The sequence below is a fragment of the Lissotriton helveticus genome, chromosome 9 (assembly GCF_964261635.1).
Source record: "Lissotriton helveticus chromosome 9, aLisHel1.1, whole genome shotgun sequence".
NCBI lineage: Eukaryota > Metazoa > Chordata > Amphibia > Caudata > Salamandridae > Lissotriton > Lissotriton helveticus.
In genome coordinates, this window is record NC_136070.1 from 494,067,842 (window position 1) to 494,093,694 (window position 25,853).

At 39.6% G+C, this 25,853-nt stretch overlaps 1 protein-coding gene across 5 annotated transcripts in view; it reads right to left on the reverse strand.

Moving 5' to 3' along the window:
• The window catches only part of SYT16 (synaptotagmin 16), a 690,595-nt gene that overhangs the window by 270,660 nt on the left and 394,082 nt on the right, over nucleotides 1-25,853 (reverse strand). For 3 of the 5 annotated variants that reach the window (XM_078660327.1, XM_078660328.1, XM_078660331.1), the window contains exon 3: nucleotides 24,596-25,251. The exons of the other annotated variants lie outside the window; for them this stretch is intronic. In XM_078660327.1, coding sequence (XP_078516453.1) covers nucleotides 24,596-25,178 — 583 coding nt within the window. In that variant the 5' untranslated portion in view covers nucleotides 25,179-25,251. The remainder of the gene's footprint in view (nucleotides 1-24,595; nucleotides 25,252-25,853) is intronic. 5 annotated transcript variants of the gene reach the window in all.

The window sequence follows — 25,853 nt, forward strand, 5'->3', positions numbered from 1 at the left end:
TTTCTAACAGAAAGAAACCAAAGTTTTGGAAGCAGCAATGAGAATGTTCGGACTGACGGAGATTTGGTGAACAAATAAGCATAAATTGAGAAAATTAACATACTACTCACAGCCACAAAATTATTACAGGCATGTTGTTGTGGGAATAACAATAAACAGATACATCTATCACTAAATAAGTGCTTGTGACCTGCATGTAACCTTTCAGGAGCCTTATTGTGTATTGGAAAAAGGATACACATGCCGAGAGAAGAGATAAAAGTATTAAACTGGAGTACGGGACTCGACCATGCAAGTTCCAATAGTTATTTTCCAGTCCGAACAATAATTGTAGGATTTGCTACAGGGAGGAGCCATCACCGTGAAGTGATCTTCAATAGCATTTCTTTTCTTGCATCAACAGTGTAGATTAGTAGTCAATAGATTTCAACTGGTAGATCTTAAACTTCAGGTTGGAATGTAAGTGCCATACACCCTAGCAGAGTAGTTCAGCATGCAGCCATGTCATGCCTTGTGACAATACTAGAGGGTTGTAAAGTTTGATCTTTTGCTTATTATGACCCAGCGGAGCGGGTTTAGAGTCATTCTTGAGAGAAGGGGAGGAGCCAAAGAACCATTTTAAACTATTGTAAATGGTGGCATCCTGACTCAACAGTACAAAAGGGGGTGGTGATGGACGGAGCATCCGAACCAATCAAACACTCACACCTAGTCAACAGATCTGGGCTTAATCCATCGCCGTTCTTTAGCCCATTCGGTGCCTGCCACAAGGTGTAGGGAAATGGAGGGGGACCATAGGTGCCTCTAAACCCCAAAACGAAAGTGCACATGTGAAAGAGGGCCTGCTACATGCTCCCAAAGCCCATCCCCGCCAGCCTTTCTATGGCGGGTAAACCACCATGAAAAGGATGGTGGGGATGGACCATCGTAATCCCAGCACCGCCGTCATTTATGGGAATACGAGGGCCTTCACTTTTCCGAGTTTCTGACCGCCATGCTACCGCCCGCCATTATAATATGGCGGACTGGAAATGGTATCACGTTTGTGGTGAACCCGCCACTGACAGCCTGTCAGTGGCGGGTTCACTGCCATCATAATCAACCCCAAAGTCCATTTCCCCCTACACCTGTACTGACTCCAAATGCTTCTCAACTCCCAACAAATCGTCACTCATTCTCTTTCACATTCACTTTGCCTCTTCCCTATCCTATCATCCCTAACTGGAATAGTAAGATATCAATAGTAAGATAGATTAAACTGAAGAACTTGAACAGAGGTTAAAGTAAGAGAAAAACCAACACATTCTCAGGCAGGCATGTGGCGACAGTGACCAAAAGACAGGCTGACAGACAATATGGCCGATAGATATAGCTTAGTAAAATCAAATGTGTAAGAGTAGTGGTTTGCTGGAAAAAAGGTCCAAAGTTCTATTGGGTTGTTTTATGTTAATGTTTTCATACGTATTACATTATTGTGAAGCCCATCGATATCTCCCATGTCAACAATATATCGCCATGCTTTCTATTTTCCGCTCTATTAAAAAAATAGTGATTTGTTGGGCATTTCCTTTAATGTAGATATCAGCCTTCACATTTACCTAAAAAAAGAAGGTTATGGAGCTGTCACGCACTATTTGTGACCAATTATTTTCAATAAAATTCAGCACAAGCACCTTTAATCATTGATTTTGGACAAGCATATGGGTCTTTGTTTATCTAAAATCAGTTTAGGGACTGGGCTCCTGCCAGAAACCGGGTCCAGGATGCTTGTTTCTGGTCCAGGCAGGTCATAGCTTGACAGTTCGGGTGGACTATTCTCATGAGGCACAGGGTCAGGCTGGTCTGCATATGGCCATGTCTGAACTGGGGTGGCGGAGTTAGCTACAGAATGATGATAGATTAAACCCAGATCAGATGACTGGGGGTGAGTGTTTGTATTGTTCAACACTCCGTCCACCATTTTCTTTGGTGTTGCTTTGTTTGCCCTAAGTTGGCAGGGTATGCCCAGACGTGGGTCCCTTGCTCCCTTTGCCACTAGATTCAAGCTAGCCTGGCTGATGACGGCTGATTAGCCAGTAACCAGTCCAAGGATGCTTGTTTCCGGTCAGGAAAGACATGGCTTGGCAGTTCGGGCTGGACTGTTCCCATGAGGCACAGGTTCAGACTAATTTGAATAATGGCCATGTCTGAACTGGGGTGGTGGAGTGAGCTAAAGAATGATGATAGATTTAACCCAGATCAGTTGACTGGGGGTGAGTGCTTGCATTGTTCAATACTCTGTCCATCATCCTCTTTGGTTTTGCTTTGTTCGCCCTAAATTGGCAGGGTATGCCCAGACGTGGGTCCCTTGCTCACTTTGCCACTGGATTCAAACGAGCCTGGCTGATGACGGTTGATTAGCCAGAAACCGATCCCAGGATGCTTGTTTCCGGTCCAGGGAAGACATGGCTTGGCAGTTCGGTCTGGACTGTTCCCATGAGGCACAGGGTCAGAATGATTTGCATATGGCCATGTCTGAACTGGGGTGCCGGAGTGAGCTAAAGAATGATGATGGATTAAACCCAGATCAGTTGACTGGGGGTGAGTGCTTGCATTGTTCAACACTCCGTCCATCATCCTCTTTGATTTTGCTTTGATAAGTATAGGTACCTGGGGATGGTAATGGCATTGTTACAGTACGAGTCTTCCACTCTGAGCAAGAAAAAGTAGCATAAATATATTGTTTTTGTCCTATCGAATTTTCTTGTTTACTGCTGGTACCGTGTAGGGCATTTGTTTATGACTCACAGTGACAACTCGAACCCTCTGTAAAACCAAATTCATCAGAATGATGGTGGAGAAAATTGGACAGCATTATTTTTGTACTGAAAAAATACTGACATTATGGTAATTGATAATTCTCATTACCAAGTGACTCGCAGACTGCAAAAATACATGTGTCCTACCTAACTTTCTAATTATGCAGTTTTTTTGTTTTTGTTGTTTGCTCCATTGTCATTTCTGAAGTTTATTGTTTATTAATTTAACTCATATTCATATTTTTCCACACAAACAAATATTCTGTAAGTGGCCAGTAAATATCTATTTCATTATGGCTGAATTTTTAGCATCAAGTTGTTATATCTGTCCATGTATGTAACCATGGACCTTATTCAGAGTTTGGTAGACCCTGTCTGTATCATGGGCAAAAATGCGCTTGTAACTCGACAGATGGGACACCCGCCATATTTGTGACAGAGTATCCCTCAGCCAAAGTATTTTTAGGCCCTCTTTTACCTTCAAAGCCCTTTAACGTCCTCGTCAACCTTATTGGCACTAAACAAAAAAAACTGAAATAGATAAAATAGTAAGGCACACATCTGGGAGCAGATCTACAAGCCCCATGTGCTGCCGGTGCATCATGTTGCGTGATGCACCGGTGGCACAGCCTGCTAAGTGATATTTACAAGCACAGCATGACTTAACATGTGCTTGTAAATATCGCCCCTGTTCACGCAACACTTTGCATGTTAGGCTCGTGACATGGGTGTTGCTGTGGGTGTTCCCATGCAACACCCATGTCCACTGATCTGTTTCCAGATTTACGAGAATTCGTAAATCTGAAAATTCATCAGAATGCTACACCACCCTAGGGGTGGCATAGCGAGGCGCAGTGAGGAGAAATGTTTTCATTTCTCCTCGTTTTTTTGCTCTTTCAATGCATGCTGCATTCTACAGCACACATTGGAAGAGGAAATCACCTCAATTGATTGTTTTTGTGCGGGAAGGTGCCCCTTCCTGCACAAAAACAATCTCCCCATTACGAAGGTATGCTTTCACCATGTGCAGGGGTGCCTGCGCTGGCGCGTGGCAGCATGTACTAGTGCAGAGGGAAGCACAGAGATGAGACATATTGTTGTAAATATGTTGCATCTCTGTGCTTCGAAACTAACGCAGCACGGCAAAGACAAAATGACTTGCGGCACCGCGCAGCGTTAGTTTCTTGTAGATCTGCCCCACATATTTAAATCATTTCTTGACTTGGAGAAAAGGCCGTAAAATGCTACAAAGGATTTCAGTATTTTGTCTCCATATAAATGTATTCTTTGTGCATCATCAGCTAACGAGTAGGGAATGAAAGGTGTGCACCTTCATTATTGCCGCTCCATTAGACAACATTAAAAATCATTATTCCTTCTCTGTCTTTGAAAAAAGACATAGAAAAGCAGCAGGAGCTGGAAAAACAAACTTTTAGTACCAGATGCAAGATGAGTTTGTATATTTTGCAAGAACTGTTTTTAAAATAGAAATGACTCAGTAGCAGCATTCTGTACCACAAAAGAGAAAAGGAGAGAGAGTCTATCTGTTAATCTAGAACTTATTATTAGCATGGAGAAGAATAAAAAGAAAATAAAGGTGTGCACGTCTTTGTCTTGTGATATCAATGCAGTCGTTGAAGTTGAAATATGGAAGTGTTTTAGATGTGAAACAAAATCCAACAGGACTTCCTCATTATTTGAGCTACTATATTTTTTTTTTCTTAAACTTCAAAGGTAGTGTTAGGAGACTGGTATCAATACCACAGAATACTGTAACAAGAGCAAATATAAATACAGTTTTACTAATCCCAATGTAAGAAACTACAAAGTCCATTCTAACGCATGGTATAGCTCTGCACTGTGGAAAGGGAGCACGCTGGTGTAGATATTCTTGGGGACAGCATTTCTCTTCATGGAGAAACCCTTTCCCATCCGCCCCCATGAAGAGCGGAGGCTTCCCATCATAGGACGGAAGTTACTCCAACCATTTGCTGGAATAAATATCAGACACTTTCCAGGGTGGAGAACGGTTAAGGAGGAGCATCTGACTTTCAACAAACTCACAAGTGTTTAAGTATTCACCAACTCTCAAGACAAACCACCCCTTAATCTGACACCTCACCATAACTTGAATGCGATTTACTAATGTGTCATTGTATGTAGTCAGCATGCAACTAAAGAGTAGCGAAATCATTTCACCAGTCAGATATCCTGTAGTGACTACGTGAATAAGGTACTAATAGTTTACTTAGTTACTAAAATTGAGAGAGGAAATAGCAGCTATTGAGATAAAAATAAACTTTCAAATAGGAACTAGGGAATGTGTTTACAGGGGTCCAGTACAATATTATGTGTTACAGGCTTGCTATAGAAGGTACACTGACAAAGAAAATAATCTTTGCAATAATTACATTTTGATTTGTTCAGTCCATTAAAGCCATTAAAAGCTGTATGCTGTGTATAAAGAAGTGTCAAAGTCCTTAGATAGGGTCAACCTGTGCCTGTGTTGACGAAACCATGAAATAAAGACAAGATCACAGGTAAGACCCACCACTGGAATGCAAGAATCTTCAAATTAACTATGAGTTCTGTCCCACTTGGTTTTTCTGATGAAGATTTTACCGACCACATTTCTGTCAAGTTCAAATTAGTTCCAGACGTAAGAAGTCTCTGTGTCGCTGAATGTAGAAATACAGTTGCAGTAAAATATACATGTGCAGCGTGTGGTGCGTGTCAACAGATTTAAGCAAATGATGCAATGATACTTTTTGTTGGTATGGTCTGAAAGACTGAGAAAAGATTTGCTGTAAGAGTGCAATTTCTTCCAGAGTTCGGTACATACCAACATCCTTGGGTAAGTGAATCCATTTAAAAGAATTATATCATTCTTAATCAACTCCTAAATAAGGCTAATTTACATGCACACATAGATTTGGGACTGCCACTCCTAATGTTTACAGCATTTTGAACCTCCAGACCCACATTACTGAATTATATTTAAATACTACATTATTGGATACCTATTGATTGCTTTATAGCAGCAAATGTATTTTCTAGGTTTCTTTCACATTGGAATAGAATTAGTTTGGAGGCTTCATGCCAAGTAAAACATAATTGAATGGAATTCATACCAAACCCTTTTGGGCCCTCACTATGAGTGGCCATTTGTTCCCTACCCATGCATTACCATGTGTGCAATGATCGATCACAAGATTAACAGTAATTACTGCATCCCAGTAATTTTCCACAGGTTAATTTCAGTAGAGTCAAATCTGCAGAAATGTACTCAATTAAAATTCCAGATGATACCAATACATGGACATTTTTATTTATAAACCACCAACCTCTGTGTGTTATTCCTCATTTGCATTAGGCTATATTCAGATAGCACCTATCCTATTTATTGGCCCTGATAAATACTGATCCTTGAGATATCAGCTTCTATTGGGCTGATAAATAATGAGGGCCTTTGGGTTGAAATTAACTTGCAGCTGTAAGACCTTTTTACTTGTTTCAGAGATACAGCTGTGTATTAGGCTATATTTGGCAAGGAACAATAACTACTTGGATTGTGATTATAATATTGTGCATGAGTGTGTGGATGCAGTGTCTCCTATTGAATTTTCCGCTAGAACCCAACTTACATGGCAAAATTATTATTAGGGGAATTTTTTCATACCCCTCAATCTAAAACCTATCTCTGGCTAATTTAAATTTACATGAGACAATATTTATATTGCATCTACTGAACAGTAAATTAAATGTGATCTTCTTTTAAATGCAGGTTACATAACAATGGATCCTTTGTAAAATGTTTTCATAATTCTTTCCGTCATTACATAATTTGAAATATCCAGTGATTCACTTTTTTACACAGATGGTATACTCTTAAGTAATTTCAAGAGATACATGTTCTTTATAGTCTAGGTTACTACTCACTTATTTAGTCATTTGGAGGCATAATAACATGTAGTGGCAACACTAGTAATGCTACTTTAAAAACCTTAGTAGGAAAAATAAATAACCACAACTCACAGGTGTGCTATTCATATGTGAATTTTAAAATTTCAGACACTGCAACAGCAGTACGTAAATGTTTGCTTAAACAATGTGCCAAAATTAAGAAATAGGAATTGCCAAGCCCTAACAAGGATATTTGGCAGTCCTTGTACTTCTATGTTCTTTGAGGTCTTTGTTGAAAATGTGTCAAATATCTGGTACATCTGTTCAAGTAACTACTTGCACTTTAAGTTTGTGTGGTGTCAGGACAAGCCTACTGGACCATGGATGACCACTGTCCAGGTCTTTATTATGTTTAAAAAAAAATCAATATGAATTCTATAGTTCTCAATTTGGAAAATGTAAAGATTACATGTTTAAACATGTGGTCAATTGTGGACTCAAACAAAACAATGTTGTGTGCATTATGTTGACAGATATCCAAACATTTGATGAGGAAACAAGCACTTTGTTATTTTCATTTTAATTAAAGAACAAAAGCAAAACTGTTGGTTATGTTTTTAATGTAAAGCGTGCATCTCACAAATATATAATCACTTTAGTCCTGTTGAGAGAGGTTAAGCTGGCAACTTGGTGTCTACATGGGGCTTACAGCAGAAAACCCCACTTGAAACTCAAAAAGTTGGAGGACACATTATTACACTTTTTAGCCATTTGAGAAGTTTTACACTCAATTCACTTATATAGCAGCAAAAGAACATACTGAAGTATTCGGAGTTATTCACAAAGGAGCATCCACAATGTATTTTATTCACTACAGTATTTTTTTATTAGTATGACTGAACTGAGTTCTATCAAAGGGCTACTATACATGTTACTATAGAATACAGTTTCTACACAGAAACTACAGACTCTCTATTTTTTTTTCCAGCATTTATGCCCAAGTAATGGAGTGTTTGACGTTGTTTTTCAGAAAGCTTTTTTCATAGCAAATCCGTTTTAGATGCCTGCAAAAGTATGTAGCGATGGAGCGTGTCTGATGTTTTGGGATAGATTGTGGTAGTGTAACAAAACAAGGTATTCTGTAACTTGTCAGCACTTTTCTGGCGAAAAGGTTTAGGCTTTATGGATTGTCCTCTGTATTTTGATGCTGAAAACATTGACTGGATTATATGAATGGTTATGTTGTTTCTTGTGTACTCACTAGCCTTTTACCTTCATTATGATTTAGATGAGAGTACCTGAGTGTTTATGGTTTTTGCTTTTTGGCTCTTAACCTAATAAAAGCTAAAGTGTTTATGATTTCTTCAGCTTCATATACAAACAGGTTGGTAAGGTTTTCATTGAGTATTTTGTTTTCAAGAACATTTATTTAAATGGTATCTGTAGTTAGACTATTCTGGTGGCCTAGAGAGTTTGTATCTTTTCACTTGTTTTCTGGTTCAAATGGAACATTGCAGAGGGGTTATTAATTGTGGAGGGATTGTCATGCAGGATTATCAATCTAATTTTAGTGGCGATTGAATTGAAATTAGCTTACACTGTGCTGGGATTATGGTAAATGTGTTTCCTTTGGACTGTATTGGAAAGTTGCTGTGTTGTACAGGTTTGCTAGGTTTCAGAAGTTAAGAGAATGTGAAGAAGCACACTTTCATCTGCCTTAACAGTTACAAAAGTTTACAAGTAAAAGAATATGTTTACTTTGGGGGATTAAAGAGTTTGTGAAGTCTGCAAATTGCGAAAATAATGTGTTTGCTTTTATAGATGGGTAGTAGGGTAGTACATTTTGTGGATATGGAGATACTTGTTAAGTGATAGAGGTACTGCTCTATACAATCGTTTGAAGGTTCAAATAGGTTTATTCTCGACAAGAGAATAGTAGTATCCATTTTTATGGATCAAAGCTAGATCCCTGCCATGTTTGTTAGCCTTGGCTGTTGTATGATGAAGTATTTTTTACGTGCCAAACATCACAAATGGGGGCAATAGTGAGTGGCACATGGAAGATAAACTAAGATTTGACTTCACAATAGCAAAAATGCAAAAGGAACAGAATCACATATTCTGGTATAAGTCCTTGGCAATGGTAATTTTCAGTGGTCCAAAAAACAAACATAGATGATGTTTTGAACCCTGGATGTAATAGATTCTTTGTGAATACCACCACTGTAAAAAAAAGATCTTTATTTCACATATACATTTAATTCATCAAACCGAGATGACATCCCTAAAATTGCCTGTATTTAGCGCGTTTACAAAAAACAAATGCCCATGGTGTCCTCCTCTATTTATTTGTGGCTTGGGATTATCCTCTGGTACTTGCATTTCGATTAAAGTGGAATAAGAATGATCTCATTTAAGGTTTTTAGGTAATATATGTTGAACACCTAACCATGCTATGCATATTAGCAAAACTGAAGCAGAAACAGAAGTTCATGCATAATGAAGGTTTGACGCGGATTGCCTTCCTTGTAGCAAGACAAGTGTTGAATTTGTACAAGCGGACACCAATGTGTCCAATATCTAACACTTAGCTAATAATGCCCAACTTGCTTGTGATCAGCTGCTACATGAAACGGAGACTTAATATTTGAAAACATTTCATATACTTTAAGAGGCATTGGCAAACTAGCAATTGTATTGAGGACGTGGGTAGGAATTGTTCCCTATACTGAAAGGGAACACTAGTTAGACAACTTTGGCTGTAACAAATAGGTGCAAACGTAGTCACAAATAATGCATTTTTAACCACATTAAATGCAAACATTGGTCCCGTATAGAATTTAAAAATCCCTAGTGGGTATTGAGGGATCTCCACAGATAATTATGTGTGTGAGTGAGCCTATGCATGTATGTACCCTTCCTATGTGCATGTGTGTACATGTGTGTGTGACTATTTTTACAAAGATAGCGCCAAAAATGCACTGGTCTCTTCCTTGTGAGAAGGCAGCCTACTCCATTATTATGTCTTTTATAACTACACAATTGTAAGGATTATTTGCAGGTCTGTGGCATCAGATATCAAACAGAAATGTTTGTATTACATGTTTCAGCTCTATTTGTAGATTGAGAGTCAATTCAATATTATCACAATTGTTGAACTACTGGGTTGCAGAATTGAAACACTGTGCATTGATACAACAGTAGAAAACTTGTTGTAATCCCACACCCAAAATGCCCAAAGTAATTGCAGATATGTTATTTACGTAATATAATTACACATTTAAGTGTTGAAAAACTACAATAGAAGGTACATTTGCACCCTACAAGTGCAGCTTTACTGCATCAGAGGATTATGCTTGAATCTAGCAAATCAGTCTAAATAAGTACTGTAAGATAAACCTATTTGTCATTCAAATACACATTAAACTGAATGTTTTTAAATGTTTGCCCTTATATAAGTTAATTTAAATCTACATTTGCATTGTAATTTTTCACAAGCTAACAAGAAGTAGTTAAGAATAGTCACCAGAATAGACCACCTCTTGCACAAATCATCTGCAACAGTCAATCTACAAATCAACATTTAAGTAGCCTTTATTTAAAGTCATCAAAGTTCCATTTGGCTGTCAAACAAGCATCATTTCAATGTGTCCCTGCCTGTTGCTGATACTCCATTTGTTGAAATCTTAGCGGATAAAGCTAGTCTGGTATTCTCAAAAGTACCCATTTGCATAATAAAAAGCTTGAAAACAATGGGGCAAAAATGCATAATTTCCATTAAACATTTTCATTTTTTGTTATTAGAAATTGGGCACATGTGTGTATGTAGAGGTAACACCTCCTTTTTAAGGAAGAGTATAGACTTCAACAGTGCTTCGTAAAAAATATATTTCAAACATTTTAATCTATAACTGAACATACATTGCCAAAAACATCACAATTGCGGGGGCAAATCACACTGCTTCCAGGATAGCAGCGGACACAGCACTCTGTTGCATGCTGCTTACTCGCCATTGGCTGCCAAATGAAGTGGGTCTATTTACTTAGTTGCTTTGCTATTGACAACCATCCTTGCAATAAGTGGACAGGCATGTTTCCATAGAAACAAAATATAATTCAGAAGGTCTCTTGCTTTGTAGCAAAGTATCGTAAGATCTTCAACCATTAAGGAGAATATGGTACATTAGCTAATGAAAATCACAAAGGTGAGTGCTTGGCAGAGTGTAAACAGAAAATGAATTTTCAAGCAAAAAAGGGAAATCAACGAGAAGCAAAAGGCTTATATTTTCATGATTTTCAAACAGACTGAAACGTTTTGCTAGTTTGATTAATTTAACTAAAATTAGTAAAGGGTTTGAAGCTGTTTTATTTGCTGTTGAATTTGCTCGAAGAGATTCAAATAAAAACACTGGTTCCCTCCTAAAAAATCGAGGAGGTAATCTTCAGCTTGAGAAATGAAATAGAACTGGCCCCAACCTCCTCCAGAATGAGCTGTCCAAATGCTACACTAACTGGTGGGTGAAAATCCTGCATGACCGTATTCACCAGTGCATTAACATGTGCCTCTTCCTAGATTCGTGGCTCAATAGCATCTTAGTTGTGATATATAAGAAATGAAAGACATCAGACCCAAAATCATGCAGATCCATTAACCGAATAGACACAGTAGGTAGGATCTTCACAACACAATTCTGTAAAACGTCCAGAAATGGGAAGGTGAAGGCATCATGACCATGTACCATGGCGAATTAAATCTGGCCTTTCAACCATTGACCAAGCCTTCTTTCTAAAATGTTGGTGTCAAAATATTCAAAAGAGTAAAGAGGATGCTCATACGCAGCTTTATTAGATTTGTCATCTGCGTATGAGCACATTGACTTGAACAGACTATGGTCAAAGTTGGCAAAAAGATCTCTGAATCTACTCTGGAGGTCACTACTCAATGAACGATACACAAACACATCTGCCAGGGGACATTTGGATCGAATGGTGAGTTGACCCTAAAATTCCCCATTAAAACTGTAGTAAAACCATAAAGTGCTGCATGCTGGCCACCTTCTTTGTCAACATATGCATAAATGATCTATCTGAGGAACTCCTGAAAGTCATTGAAGACACACCAAAAATCTAAAACATCTCAGTCCCTCGACTCCACATCTATGATTCCTTGCTCCTGGTGCATATCTCAAATGCTTTCCAGCAACCGTTTCTTCATACAGAAAGCTCAAAATCACACTATGTATGGGGCTCTCAATTAAAGAAATCAAGGTCCAATAATTTTATGTTGAAGGAGAGCCAATGGAAAGATTGCGGAAATCTACCTACCCAGGCATACATTTTGATGCCTTAACCTCTTAGAAACCCCACCTAGAAAAGTCCTGAGAGAAGGTGGAATGAAATCCTCTGCTTAACCTTTTGGATGCTCATGACAAGGTCAGCTCGTCATGCAGTACACTGGAGCTGTGCTTATGACGAGCTGACCTTGTCATGAACAATCGGAATTCTGAATAGTCAGCACCCAGCGGGAATTGCCTTAGCAGCCAAGGTGTTAAAAAGCTCTTATGTATTATGGTTACACATAAATCAAGCAAAATTGATCACCACATTTGATGTTAAGCTATGATCAGCTATAGAGAGAAACGTGTGGGAGCCTCACAGAGAAAACTGTAAATCCCTGCTCCAGACACCTCAATTAGCCCCACCAGAAGCCTTTGAAGCTGACTGTGCACACAACCCTATTCAACTCCAGTGCTATAAAAGAGTAAAGGGTTATGCACCTGAATGTAGCAGACAATGCTCAACTCACCTGATCAACCTATGCTGGGAAGGGTTCATCAACTCCCTACAACAAAGCTGCAAGAAAGAACAGGTGGTCCAAGAAAAAGACTTTCCTGAATCCAGGAGTGCCACACAACAATCCTTTAAATGAAATACATAATACTCAGTCACTGGTAGTGGCAGGAGAGCTTGGATCTGGTTAAAAGCATCTCATGATTTGAGGTCTACGAGCTACATCCACAACAGCAAGTATATTTCTCAAGCCTTTGATGATCACAGAATCTTCGCTTTGGCAAGACGTGTTGGAATCGCACTAGCGAAGCCACAGATGAAGCATGACCTATCAGCACAGAATGTCCTCTAAAGGGAATGGTAGGTCAAGAGCAAGATGGTCTTCCTGGAGAAAATGTTAAGGCTAATTCAATATGAAGACCATCGCAGGTCTATATCACTCCTTTTGAGAGACCACTTCCCAAAATCTACTCAGAAAGTCATGGCGCTCCTCATGGTAGTTTCGAAAAACGAAAGCACAAAAATCGCCACACTGACACAACCTCAAAGGAGTTATCAGGAGGTCAAAAAGCAACCTCACAGACACGTGCACATTAAAAAAAACTCACAGCCCACAAAAGTCAATCCAAAAGGCTCTAGGACCATGAATGTAACACCAAGCCCTGGATACATATGTGTTAGTGGCAGAGTCACCTTCATCTTTCTCCACCTTATCCCTGCTCTCTCACAAGGGGGATGTAGCCTATCTTTAGGCCTGAGACCAAATCCACCAATTTTTGAATAAAAACAAATAAACAGGCCATTACACAAAATGACTGGGATGATGTCAGGACATGGTCAAAAAGAACTGAACCATTGACAAAACGTTTGATTATTTAAGTGGAGGGTCCCTCTAGCTACCACACTCACACCTAGCAGCTTTTACATATTCCCCACATTCAGGGTTTTGGGGCATTTGGATCCCAGACACCCTCATACCTTCTAACGCTGTTTTGCACGTCTGGTGCTCTAACAAGTGTTCTAACTATTTGTATGCAAAGGTCCAAATGACCAACCAAAGTAAAGTGAGTGAGAAGGGTGGTGAAGCAGCGTGGAGACTCTTTTATTTGACTCTTCTATGCAAACCAGTATGCACTTTCTTTGGACAAATGTATTGTTATACATAAAGTTAATCCCAAATGTGTGATCCATTTATCATCAGTCTAAGCCAGCTTCCATGTAGTTGCTTTTATATGCTTACTGTTTATTAGCTCCTTCCTATGCAATATGACCATTCCAAGAGAGATCATCTGTCCTCACATCCCTCATGAAGAAGCCTTTTTTCAGATTTATCATCCTGTGTAACTCTCATCCTGTAGCCAGCTCCTCTGGTTGCCTAGTTTCCTGGATAAAGCTGTCTCCCACCTTACACTACTTATTATCCGCTGAAGCTCCTGAAGGTAAGCAGGGCAGGGCAGGCCGGGGGCAAGTCGACAGACGCTGGAATAGGATTTATTAATTTATTTTATTTTCCCTATTCCCCCGCCCCGTCCCACTGCCCTACCCCACTTACCTGCAGGAGCTACAACTGCTTGTCATGGACATTACGTGAGACAATATGCTTGTGATGCTAGGGGAAATATCACTATTGTTGCTCACAGTTTGGCATATGTCAGCAGGAACATCATGCACCACAGATGGCCATGTGGAATTCAACAGGTCACTGGCTTTAGCTGCACGCTGAAGGAGCAGTTCAGATTCTGTCTTTACAATTGTGTGTCACTATCCAGACTGAGCCCTTTAGCTAAAGATTTACCACATTTCCCTCTGGGAAATATCCATGTTCCTGACCGTCATCTGTTTTCCTCAACTTTTTTGTGATCACAGCGATTAAGCGGGTTCACAGCCCTTGGCTCGACCATTCACTCCTGTTCGAATAATATTCAGATTTACCTCCGTGCATGTGGCAGAGGAAATCATTTCATATCAGTGTAATGAGTCTGAATTTAAGGGAAACATAGCTTGGTCTATGCAGATTTAGGTTGAATGGTCAAATACAGAGGTCCTGGTTTGGGGATCTCAATATGATCATGAAAGGGAAGCAAAAAATGCCAAACACATTGTTGTCATCTGAGACACCTTCTAAATGTTTCAACTTTACAGAATGCTCCTATGCATAATCTGTGTAGGAGGAGTCACCGCTTTTTATGTGCTTGGCACAGCTACCTCCAACGGAGGTGTCCAGGCGCTGTTGGGAATATAGTAATGCACATCTAATTTTTCTTACAGCATTTTGCCAGTGCAGCTCTGAACTCTAACTACATTGATTCCAAATCTTTGTTCCTCACTTCCATCTACAGTATCCTTCCTGGTTGCCCACATGTATCCAATGCCATTTATCATGTTCCCTGATTCCTAAAGTGGGTGGTTGAATGGCAGGGTGATATTTTTTGTACCCATAATGCTCCAATGGTAAGAACACATGAACCATGTTCCGGTTTAGACATAATCCACAAGACATAGCGACAAACACATCTCTGCCTCAGGTTGTAAAATCACAGAGAACTCAAGTGTTGCACAGGAGCAATGCACCAGGATGGTGAAACTTCGATTGTAAGTTTCTTTCTACTAACTAACCAATTCTAACCACCAATGAGCAAACACTTTGGGCAATGTTTCGAAAAGGGTGGTGGACATTCATCAGGGTTATCAAGGAATTACAACCGCCTATTACGTAAATGTCGGTAGTATCTTATGGGCTGCTAATTGGAAAAAAAAATAACATAGCTGGGTTTCTGTTCTCCAAGGGGAAGAGGAGTGTTAGGGGCTTTATAGACATATGGGAGTGGCCCATGCCTATGTGATAAGCTCCCTTCCACTGGTAATAGTGGGAAGCACCTTTTTAAAATAATGCCACAGGTGGAGACAATGGAATGAGGGATTTCCTAGAGATCCTTTGTGGGAGTGGGTGTCACTCCAGATCGAGCCGCCTCCAGATGAAGAGAATTGAAAGTCTTCATCCCTGGTAAAGGAGGCACATTGTTACAGAGTGGTATGGTTCCTAGGCCGCAGTACTCTGCAACGATGGACAGGAATGATCAGAGAACAAACAGAATGCTCAAATGAACACCAAAGTGGAAGACAGGAAGAAAACAGATATATTTATTTCTCTTCCTGGTTTTCACTGCCCAATGGTGATAAATACTACCTAGCCACACATGTGATATTTGTTATGCAATAAGACGCAGTATGTCTACACCTTCAAGAGAACAAACATAGCCTTTGGAAGAAGGTGTGAAATGCAGCAGAGAGATTTATTGGCCTCCTTAGAATAATAAATGCTGCTACCCAACTGCAAAATAGGCTTCCCAACTAAGGGGCCTATTAGGATGGCGGACGGACCTGCGTCCGTCGGCCACCCCAGAGGAGGAGGGACCGTCCGCAGGGGCAGCGGCGGTCCCTCCGTGCCAATTAGGATGTGACCGCCACCCTGGCGGTCACAGCCTGTATTCTTAACATTGCGGCGGGTGCTGCTTGAAGCAGCACACGCCGCAATGTTAAAAAAATGCATGTTTACCTTTGCATGCACGAAGCTGCAGGCACCGCGTGGTGCCTGCCGCTTCGTGCACGCAAAGACAGGGGGGTCATGTGCACCCCCCACCCCCCTTCACCCCTGGGGGCCCGCAACGGGCCCCCGAACACCAACACTGTATGCCTTTCCACGGCGGAAATGCCGCCGTGGAAAGGCATATGACCGCAGCCATCCTAACATGGCTGGCGGTGTCTGATAGACACCGCCAGCCATGTTAGTGCTTTTCTGCCGCGGTCGGAAGGCGACCGCAGCGGAAAAGCGGCAGATGGAAAATAGATCCCCCAGCCATCCTAATCTGGCGGGGGTTCTTTTTCCAGTCCGCAGCGGATAATCCGCATCCTCCGGGCCGGCGGTGGATTCTGCCGGCCCGAAGGATGCGGATTATCCGCAATCATAATCGCCCCCTAGTACCAATTACCTAGTACCACCTCTACCCAGTATTGACAAAATATTCTCCAGATAAGCTACCAATAAACACCTCTTCTGGGATGATCCATCACTACAAGGGTGAATTCTTCTCTTCCTCAGCTCTTAACGTCTAACTCCAACTTAATATTCAGGTGTGACCAAGACCCATCAGTGGGGATGCTTCAGAAATACAATCCAAACTAGGAGACAGCAAACTGGCCCATAAATAATTAAATGTGAAGTGTATCCACAATCCATCTAAAAATACAAACATAATCTAAAATTGGGATGGGGAAAAGATGAAAGTACATTTCCTCACCAATGGAATAAAATTCAACAAAACTGATATGAGTTATGCAAATGTCCCAATGTTTGTAAGCTGTGTGGAACAAAATGTATGATTGAATGAGTATGTAAGTAAATGTATGTACGAAGTAATTAATGTTTTAGTATAACTGTATGTATATAGTGAGTCTGTGTTGATAAAATATTAAATATTGTGCTTAACTGGTTTGTATGTACTAAAGTGTATTTGTAATTTAAATCAATTACAATTTATTGGGAGGTGTATAAGTTACTAATCCTAGGTGTTTAGAAACATAAATTGACCAAATTGGCATAACTGTAAATCGAGATGTGAAATTCGCACAGGAGCAAACGGTCTCTATATGACTGAGAGGGTGTCTACTGTGCGCATAATTGTGCTGTGGGATGCAAAATCAGAACGCTACTGGCACTTCGAAACAAACTACCTGGGACGCTTATAAAGCCGTGATAAGGGGTAAACTACTCAGTCTAGGGGCACACAAAATAAAAACTAAGAAACTAGAAATTAAAAAGATGGAATCAGACATTAAAAATGCGGAGTTACAATTAGAGAACGTAACTTCCCCAGAAACAAAGGAGGAAGTAGAGAAAAAACATCGAAGTCTAAAAGAAAAGCTAACGAACTATTTGGAAAACATCGTGAGAGAAAAATGGGAAAACAGTAAAATAGCAAACTATGAATATGGGGAAGGGTGCGGAAAACTATTGGGATGGAAAACAAAATCTGAACAATCTAGGAATAATATACCATGCATCCAGATATCAGAACAATCACCACAAATAACAGAGGATAATATAATAAGACAGGAGTTCTCAAAATTCTACTCCGGCATATACAAAGAAGACATAAATCCAACTAAAGAACAAATAGATAAATATTTAGAAGCTATTTCCCTTCTAAAATTAACAAAAGAAGAAAAGATAGAATTAAATCAAAAGATTAAGCCTGAGTAAGTTAGAGCTGCGATAAGCAACCTAAAAAGAGGAAAAGCTGCTGGGCCTGATGCTCTCACAAACAAATTCTATATAACGCTAAAAGAGCCCTTAGTCGATAAATTAACAGATCTAATGAACAACATATATTTAGACCATGAAAAAATCCCAGATACCTGGAACAATGCGACAATTAGCATTATTTTAAAACCTGGGAACAACCCAAAACTATGTGAGTCATACAGACCAATATCGCTACTTAACTGCGACTATAAAATCTTTACGCAAGTTATAGCAAAAAGACTCGCAAAGGTAATGCCGGGACGAACTTAACTTAGATCAGAAGGGGTTTATAAAAGGGCGGCAAATTCATGAGATCCTTCATGAGTTATTTGCAGCAATCGATATTGCCACCACCGAAAAACTCCCCCTTACTATAATAACCTACGATGCTGCTAAAACATTCGATAGGGTAAATTGGGCCTTTCTAAATGAAATTATAGGAAAATACAGTTTGGGGGAAAGTGTCGCCCATACGATAAAGGAACTATATAAAAATCCAAGGGCTAAAATAATAGTCAACGGTAGATTGACTAATAACATCGAAATACAATGTGGTACAAGGCAAGGTTGCCCGTTGTCGCCGCTACTTTTTAATCTTTATATTGAACCACTGGCCACTCTGATTAGGGAACACCCACAAATCCTTTCTTTTAAACATCAAAATTGGTCAAAGAAAGTAGCATTATATGCGGACGACTTAATGGTATTTACTACAAACTATGAAAACGCCTACCAAGCATTGGATGAGATGATGAACGATTTTGGTAAAGTCTCCGGCTACCTGACAAACAAAGGAAAAACTGAAATAATGAGCTGGAACTGTAACCCAACTACATCATATATTAGGGACAAAATAAAATATCTAGGAATCACCTTGGTAAAAGAAATAGAGAACGATAATCGCTAAAGAAATGAGAAGACTACTTAAAACATGGTCAGGCTTGCCACTAACCTTTCTGGGAAGATCCAATGTAATAAAAATGTTCATTATTCCAAAATTCACATACCTTTTCAATACCATACCATTGGATTTTAAAAAAGAACCCATAAAAAAGATTCAAGGCGAAATTGCAAGCTTTATCTGGGCTTCAAAAAGAACAAGAATAGCCTGGAGTAAACTCAGGAGGTGGAAAAATCAAGGAGGAATTGCTAGCCCTGATTTATTTGAATATTATAAGTCTTTCCAATTTAAGAACTTTAGACCATTATTGAGGAAGTACCAATGTTACCCAAGTTTCCTGCAAAACATGACAGAAAAAACAGATTATTTCCTTTTTAAATTTGGACATCCAAAATTTTTCAAAAAAATAAAACTGAAGATTCTACATAATGCGGCCAGAATTTGGTTTCAAATCAGAAATTCAGTAAATATACCGTACTACAGTACAAAAGCACCAATATGGGATTCCCCAGGGTTACCGGAATGCTTAAAAGACTCTTTAGCAGTGCCACTTAAAGTAGCAGGAATAGAATTATGGGGCCAAATAATAAAAGGAAATGAAATAATCCCATGGAACTTGCTATATGAACTCACAGACGGCAAGATATCGAAATTTAAATATTACCAGCTATCAAATCGGGCCAAATCTCTACAAGATAAAAACACCGGAAATGAGACACTCGAAAGCGAAATGATAAAAACCACATCAATAAGAAAAGAAATATCAAAGTGGTATTGGGCATTTATTGAAACCGGAGAGGAAGAATTTCTAATCCCGGAAAAAATCTGGAGGAAAGACATACCTGATCAGGAGATAGATTTACAACTGGTATGGCAAAACTCTATGGAAAAATGTTGGTCCTGTATAAAATCAGCATCATTAAGGAGGAATCACCTGTTTACAGTTCACCGTGCCTATTGGACCCCAAAGAAATTGTCTAAATTCAAAGGAACAATCATTAAATTATGCCCCAAGTGCGGAGAGGCTAGAGCGGCTGACATCCACATGTTCCAAAAATGCCCCGCAATAACCAACTACTGGGAGGAGATTGGTAAGACACTGAACATGGTAATGGGAACCAACATAACTGTAAGTACCTCTCATAATTTTTGGGATATACAACAATACAGGTGCTGATAGAATCAAATTAAATAAAAAACAGGAAAGTTTACTCTTTGTTTTAATGCTATTAGCGCGGAGAGAACTATGCATTAACTGGGTCAAACCAGTCTCTCCAAGTCACACAAACTGGCTAAACTACACCATAAAAATCAATAATATTGATAGAAACGGGAAATACTCTAAGAGAACAAACTTTTGGGAAATTTGGGAACAATACTTTCAAATAAATTAAAAACTTTTTTTACTGGGTTATGGACAAACAAATCCAATGATTAACGCGATAATCCATAATACCAGGCAGAAATGATTTCTGCCGAGTAGTCAAACTGGCTAGCTCCCCCCACTAACCAATGGTATTATTAGAAATGATAAAGGGTAAGTGGAGAAAAACTGATGGATCATAACAGCGAAAGGGATACTCCCCAAAAAACGATTTCGGAAAGTAATGGGGCTGTGAAGGCAAAGGCAACTAAAAAGACTATCAGACTCCCGAAGCCTCCTTATCCATACAATCGCAAAATGAGGATAAAAAAAAATGCATGTGACTGACGTATAGAAAATAAAACAATTATGAGTGAAGGCGCTCTCCTTGTCCTTTTGTCTCGCTCTCAAAGCACTATTTTCTGAAGTACTCAATTTATTTTTCAACTTGTGATAACTAAAAGCAAACAAGCACTGGCAAAGCCAATAGGTCTTACCTTAAATATGCCTGTTTATTATTATTGTATAAGCTGTGTGGAACAAAATGTATGATTGAATGAGTGTGTAAGTAAATGTATGTACGAAGTAATGAATGTTTTAGTATAACTGTATGTATATAGTGAGTCTGTGTTGATAAAATATTAAATATTGTGCTTAACTGGTTTGTATGTACTAAAGTGTATTTGTAATTTAAATCAATTACAATTTATTGGGAGGTGTAGAAGTTACTAATCCTAGGTGTTTAGAAACATAAATTGACCAAATTGGCATAACTGTAAATCGAGATGTGAAATTCGCACAGGAGCAAACGATCTCTATATGGCTGAGAGGGTGTCTACTGTGCGCATAATTGTGCTGTGGGACGCAAAATCCATGCAGGAGTGAACAATGGGCCCATGGCACGGCGTATGTTTATAATTAGGAAGTATATGGAGGTGCCATTTGGAGGGGGAGACACAAGGACGGTGGGCCAATTGATATTTTAAAGGAAGAAACACCAGAGAGGAAATACCACTTCCTGTCCTAAATATGTAGAAAGTGTCAATATACATTGGGAACAATACAGGTAAATGTGAAGTTGTTGGAAGTGTGAAGTGAGTATGAAAGAACTGTTAGATGTATTGTATTAAAAGTAATTTCTTAGTGAAAGGACGAGTCTTGGTGCCATCTTACAGTTTTGGAGAGAAGGTGAGACTTGCAGTCACTATATTATTTAAATCAACATAGAGTAAATGTGAAGCCACAATGGTGCAGTGACCCATCCGAAACACAGCATAGAGCCAGTACAACTTCACACCTTTGTGGCACCAGCAGAGTCAAGTATGTACATCGCAGAAGGGCTATGGAAAAGAAAAAGGAAACTTAATAGTAAGAAAAAAAATTGCGGAACATAAGTCAGCAAAGTGTTAAGATGAAGAGCGAATGTCAACCCAAAAAAATGGTGAACATCAATAGTATCCCAGAGCTTCGCGAAGAATGACATGAAGGAAATAACAACGTTAAAAAGGTATTAAGATGGTTTAAGACTGGGATAAGATGTGTATACGTGCAGTTAACATTTAGGACAAATGTTTTAGTCAGTGGCGGCTCGCAGAAGTAACGCTGTGGGGCGGTGCTGGGTGGGAGGTAGTGGAGTCCGACATACGTCGGCAGATATTTATTTATTTATGTTCACCTTTGCCATTGCCATTGTATGTCGGACTCCACTACACCTCCACCCAGCCCCACCCCACCGACTCACAAAGTTACCTCTGTGAGCAGACACTGGTTTTAGTACATAAAAAGGGAAAGTGTGCCGGGGGAAATGCAAAAGTACAGCACCAAAGAAGGCTGTATATTATGAAAAAAAATCCATCGGACGGGGGTGTAGGGTGAGGGGTAAAGCAAGACTGGAGGGTGTGAACAAGCAGTAGACAGAAAAAAGACAACATGAAGCTCAGCCTGGGAGTCACACTGGGTAACATTTGTAATGTGAAATAATAAAAAGTCACAGAAATGCACATAGTGAGCATGAAGCACACTGATGCATGTGTTTATAAAACGTTCTGTAAAACATGTTCCAAAGATGTAACATTGTATAGAGCAGAGAAACTCTGAATCGGTGCACAACACATAGAAAACAAGTCTTGTGGCGTTGATTTCCAAATAAAAGTTTCTCCACCTTGAAAAAGAGACATCCTTTTTATCAGGGGTTGCTGTTTTTTGTAATTGTGGAAACTGAGCAGCACATCCTGAACATCATCTTTGATTTAGCAGACCATGCCTTGGTGTAACAGTGCAGTGTTGCAACATTTGCTCATTGTAAATGCTCTCACTTTGAAGTCAGCCGAAACTCGAAGACACAACTTGACATTTGACCTCAGTCTTTGAAGGCCCAGCAAATGTGATGAGATAAGAACAAGATTTAAAGGCCTGTTTATTACAGAAAACGAGTTTGTGGAGGAATACAGTAAATATGGCTTTGGGCTTGGGAGGGATGAACTGAACCTGGACAGCCGAAAGCAAATAAAGCCAGCAAATGGAAGGCAAGAACATGTGAGTTACAAACCACAGAGCCAATGGCAAGCAATGGGTGGAATGCATTCCCAGGTGAACTTTCTGAACTACCCAAGATGTCTCTAGCATAGCCGACAGCTGTGCTGTCTGGTAGGCTGAGACCTAAAAAGGATGTAATATATTCCCAGAAATTATAATGTTAGTGTGTCACTATCAAAATTCTTTATCCCAAACAGGGATCGTATCATTAGTATTTTCATCATTCATCTTTGGCAAAACAAAATTACTAACTAATTGCCTCAAATAGTAGGCCTTTTTGCAGTCACAAAGGTGGTAGTTCACCAAATTAGAGGCCTTGCAACTGCAAAAAGGCAAGTCAGTGTATAAATTCCCTTTGTGACTGATTTTAAATTGTAAGGCAAATGACAGGCGTGAAAAGCAGGTCCATGAGACCCTGTAGCGCAGGGGCCACCACAATTCAGGAGGCTTTCAACTCAAACCTTTGAGTATCTCTGAGATGTGGGACATTCCGGAGGGGGCATCATATTTAAATATGCCACTGGGACAAGGAATGAACGTTTCTGTCTTCTGAGTCACAATGGTATGCCTGAGTGTTTTACAATTGTGGTCCCCAACCAATGAAGCAATACCGACCAGTCTATGGAGGTGGTGGCTATTCACTAAGTGGAAGCTCTCCGTAATTGATACCTTCCACCATCTGCATGCAGGGAACCAAAGTATGCTCCAACAATGTCATTCAATGAATGCCAACTTTTTGGATAGAAGTAGCTACATAAAAAAAGGTTTTTATCTTTTAGTGAATGCGAATGCAGAGATGGATGTCTTTCGCAGGCCTCCTGTCCCTGCAATCTCAGCCATTCACACTGAGTAACAAAAGTAAATTTGGAATCATATTTATATTCATGAGGTAGGACTTTTTGCGACTCCTTGTGAATGGTGATTTTGGCTGTGATTGAGAAGTACATCAGTTGCAGTGCAAAATGAAGGTAAAGTCACAATACAGCTGGTGTACAAAAATGCCTTCTGTTTGTGACCCCACCGTACATCTGTATATCTGTCCCTAGATTGTTCCTGTGTTCCGAAAGTACTCCTATTACACATTAACAACATGATATCAGTTAACAAAATGAAGGCTCCATTATGAAGAGCATTACTCCAATGAGTCATGTGGAAGCCACTGCGTTGCATGAATGTATGTGGTATTTGTATAGCATGAACTTAGTTAAAAGGCAGGGGAGAGCTGGACAGGGTCAATGGCAGGCATACAGTCAAAAAGTTACAGTAGAGGTTGCTAGTTCTTGGATAGTTACTGCATTGTTATCTAGTGATCCTTAAAGAGTTGTGTTTTTAACTCTTTCCTGTTTTCAAATGATATCACTGTAAATACCTTTTTTTGTCTAAGCAATGGATCTAACGCACAAAGAATATGGCAGTAAAGTTTCTTCTATGCAAGCACTGCTCTTGTGCTCCTTTTGATTGATTGAATCTGCAGCATCAGCACAAATGAATGCAAAATAGTAAAATCTAAATTTAAGGATGGTAGAACAATATGTATTTCATTAAATGGTAATGGCTGAGATGAGCAAAAGTGTATTTTTCTTTGTCAACGTTTTTGGCAAACTTCAGTAGTGTTAGCACAGTATTTTATTTAACCAATATCTATGTTTTCCATTAGGAATGCCTTAGGCAAGTATGACATCAATAGAATTTATGATGAACTGCGGGAAGTATAGAGACATTCAAAACGTTTATTTATTTTTCAGATGGAGCAACTTTAAGTACAAAAGTGCCCCAGTTAAGGGTCCAATCAGTTACTCTTTTCCAGGTCTGCTTGTGCTATACCACATTTTGCGCATCTCTGCCTAACAGAATTTATGACGTGGTATTGAAGGTACCTTAAAATGGAAAACAATAAGCAGCAATGAATATGAAAAAAGGGAAAAGAGAGATAAATGGACAACCCATGGTGGATTTCTCCACAAACATGAGATCATCTACCTTACCTGTTGAAGTAGTCTTACCATTCATATTGTTTAGAGAATATCCCACCAAACTGCGATTGTCCCTTATGAGTTCTCTTATTTGGCTGTCGATATGCTCCTCCTCCTCTAGTATTGTTGGAAGCATGTCAAAAAGCTGGTCGTCATCATACGCTTGATAGCTTATTTGAACAGATCTACTGGGTGCTCCAGTACCTGTGAAGTCTGCACTTAAGTCCTCATTGCCTATAAGTTGTCTTTCATCCAGTTGTTGCCGATGTACGCTTTGGTCATGTGAAGCATCCTGGGAAATCATGCTGGGATTTGACTGTGTTGATAGGATGTCCTCCATCATACAGTCCTGGGCACCAAATGATCCTTCAAACTCATCATCCACATCTTCGTCAAAGTCATCAATCTTGTTTCCAAGAGTATCTCCTTTGTAATCCATGTCTGAATTTGAGTTCACATCCATGCTGGGCTCGCAATCTTTTTTGCTGATGTTACCGAGGGAACTGGAGATTGAGTCCCCAGCGTGTTGAACAGCTTCGCACATCCGTGACACCCAGGAGGACAGCGGCTGGAAGAAACTCTGGCCGTCCTGAGATGCCATGTTTACCACCATGACCAGAATGGGATGTGATCACAATTTCCAGGTGTTCAGATCTGACAGCATGCCACAGTTATAACTCTGCCAACTGCAGAATAAGCAGTGTGATAAATTAACGCGCTTTAATTTTAAAATATGCATTAGAATTACGTGCTAGATATCACCCAGTTAAAAGAAGGCACTATGAAGACAGAATTCATTGCAATGCAAGTCAAACAACCACCACCAGTTAAAAGAGAATTCATGAAAAAATGCTGTGCTTTTAGCATGAATCAAATATAAACTCAAGATAAATATTGTAGATACTAAATAAAACTCTCTGCATCACACTGTAAATATTTCATGTATTTCCAACCATAAGTTTCTAGCTAAGTAAAATTGACAGACATATGCATCAGCCCTGAAAAAAACGTTTTGATAAAGTGTATGCTGTATGGAAGACACTCGGCTTCATTTAATGTACACTTTTTCTAGGCTAAATGTTACAGTTATAGTTCCAATGTGGGAAGAGTTCCATGTTGTTCAATGAGGCGTAGCAGGTTCCATCTTTTTTCTTTTTCCTCTAGTAAATTCAGTGTATTTTAAATTGAAGAGAAATTATATTTGGGCATCTAAGGAATTTAACCGCTTGCGTGTGGCAGGAATTCCTGCCCCGTACTGGACATTCTAATCACGGGCGTGGTCGTGACG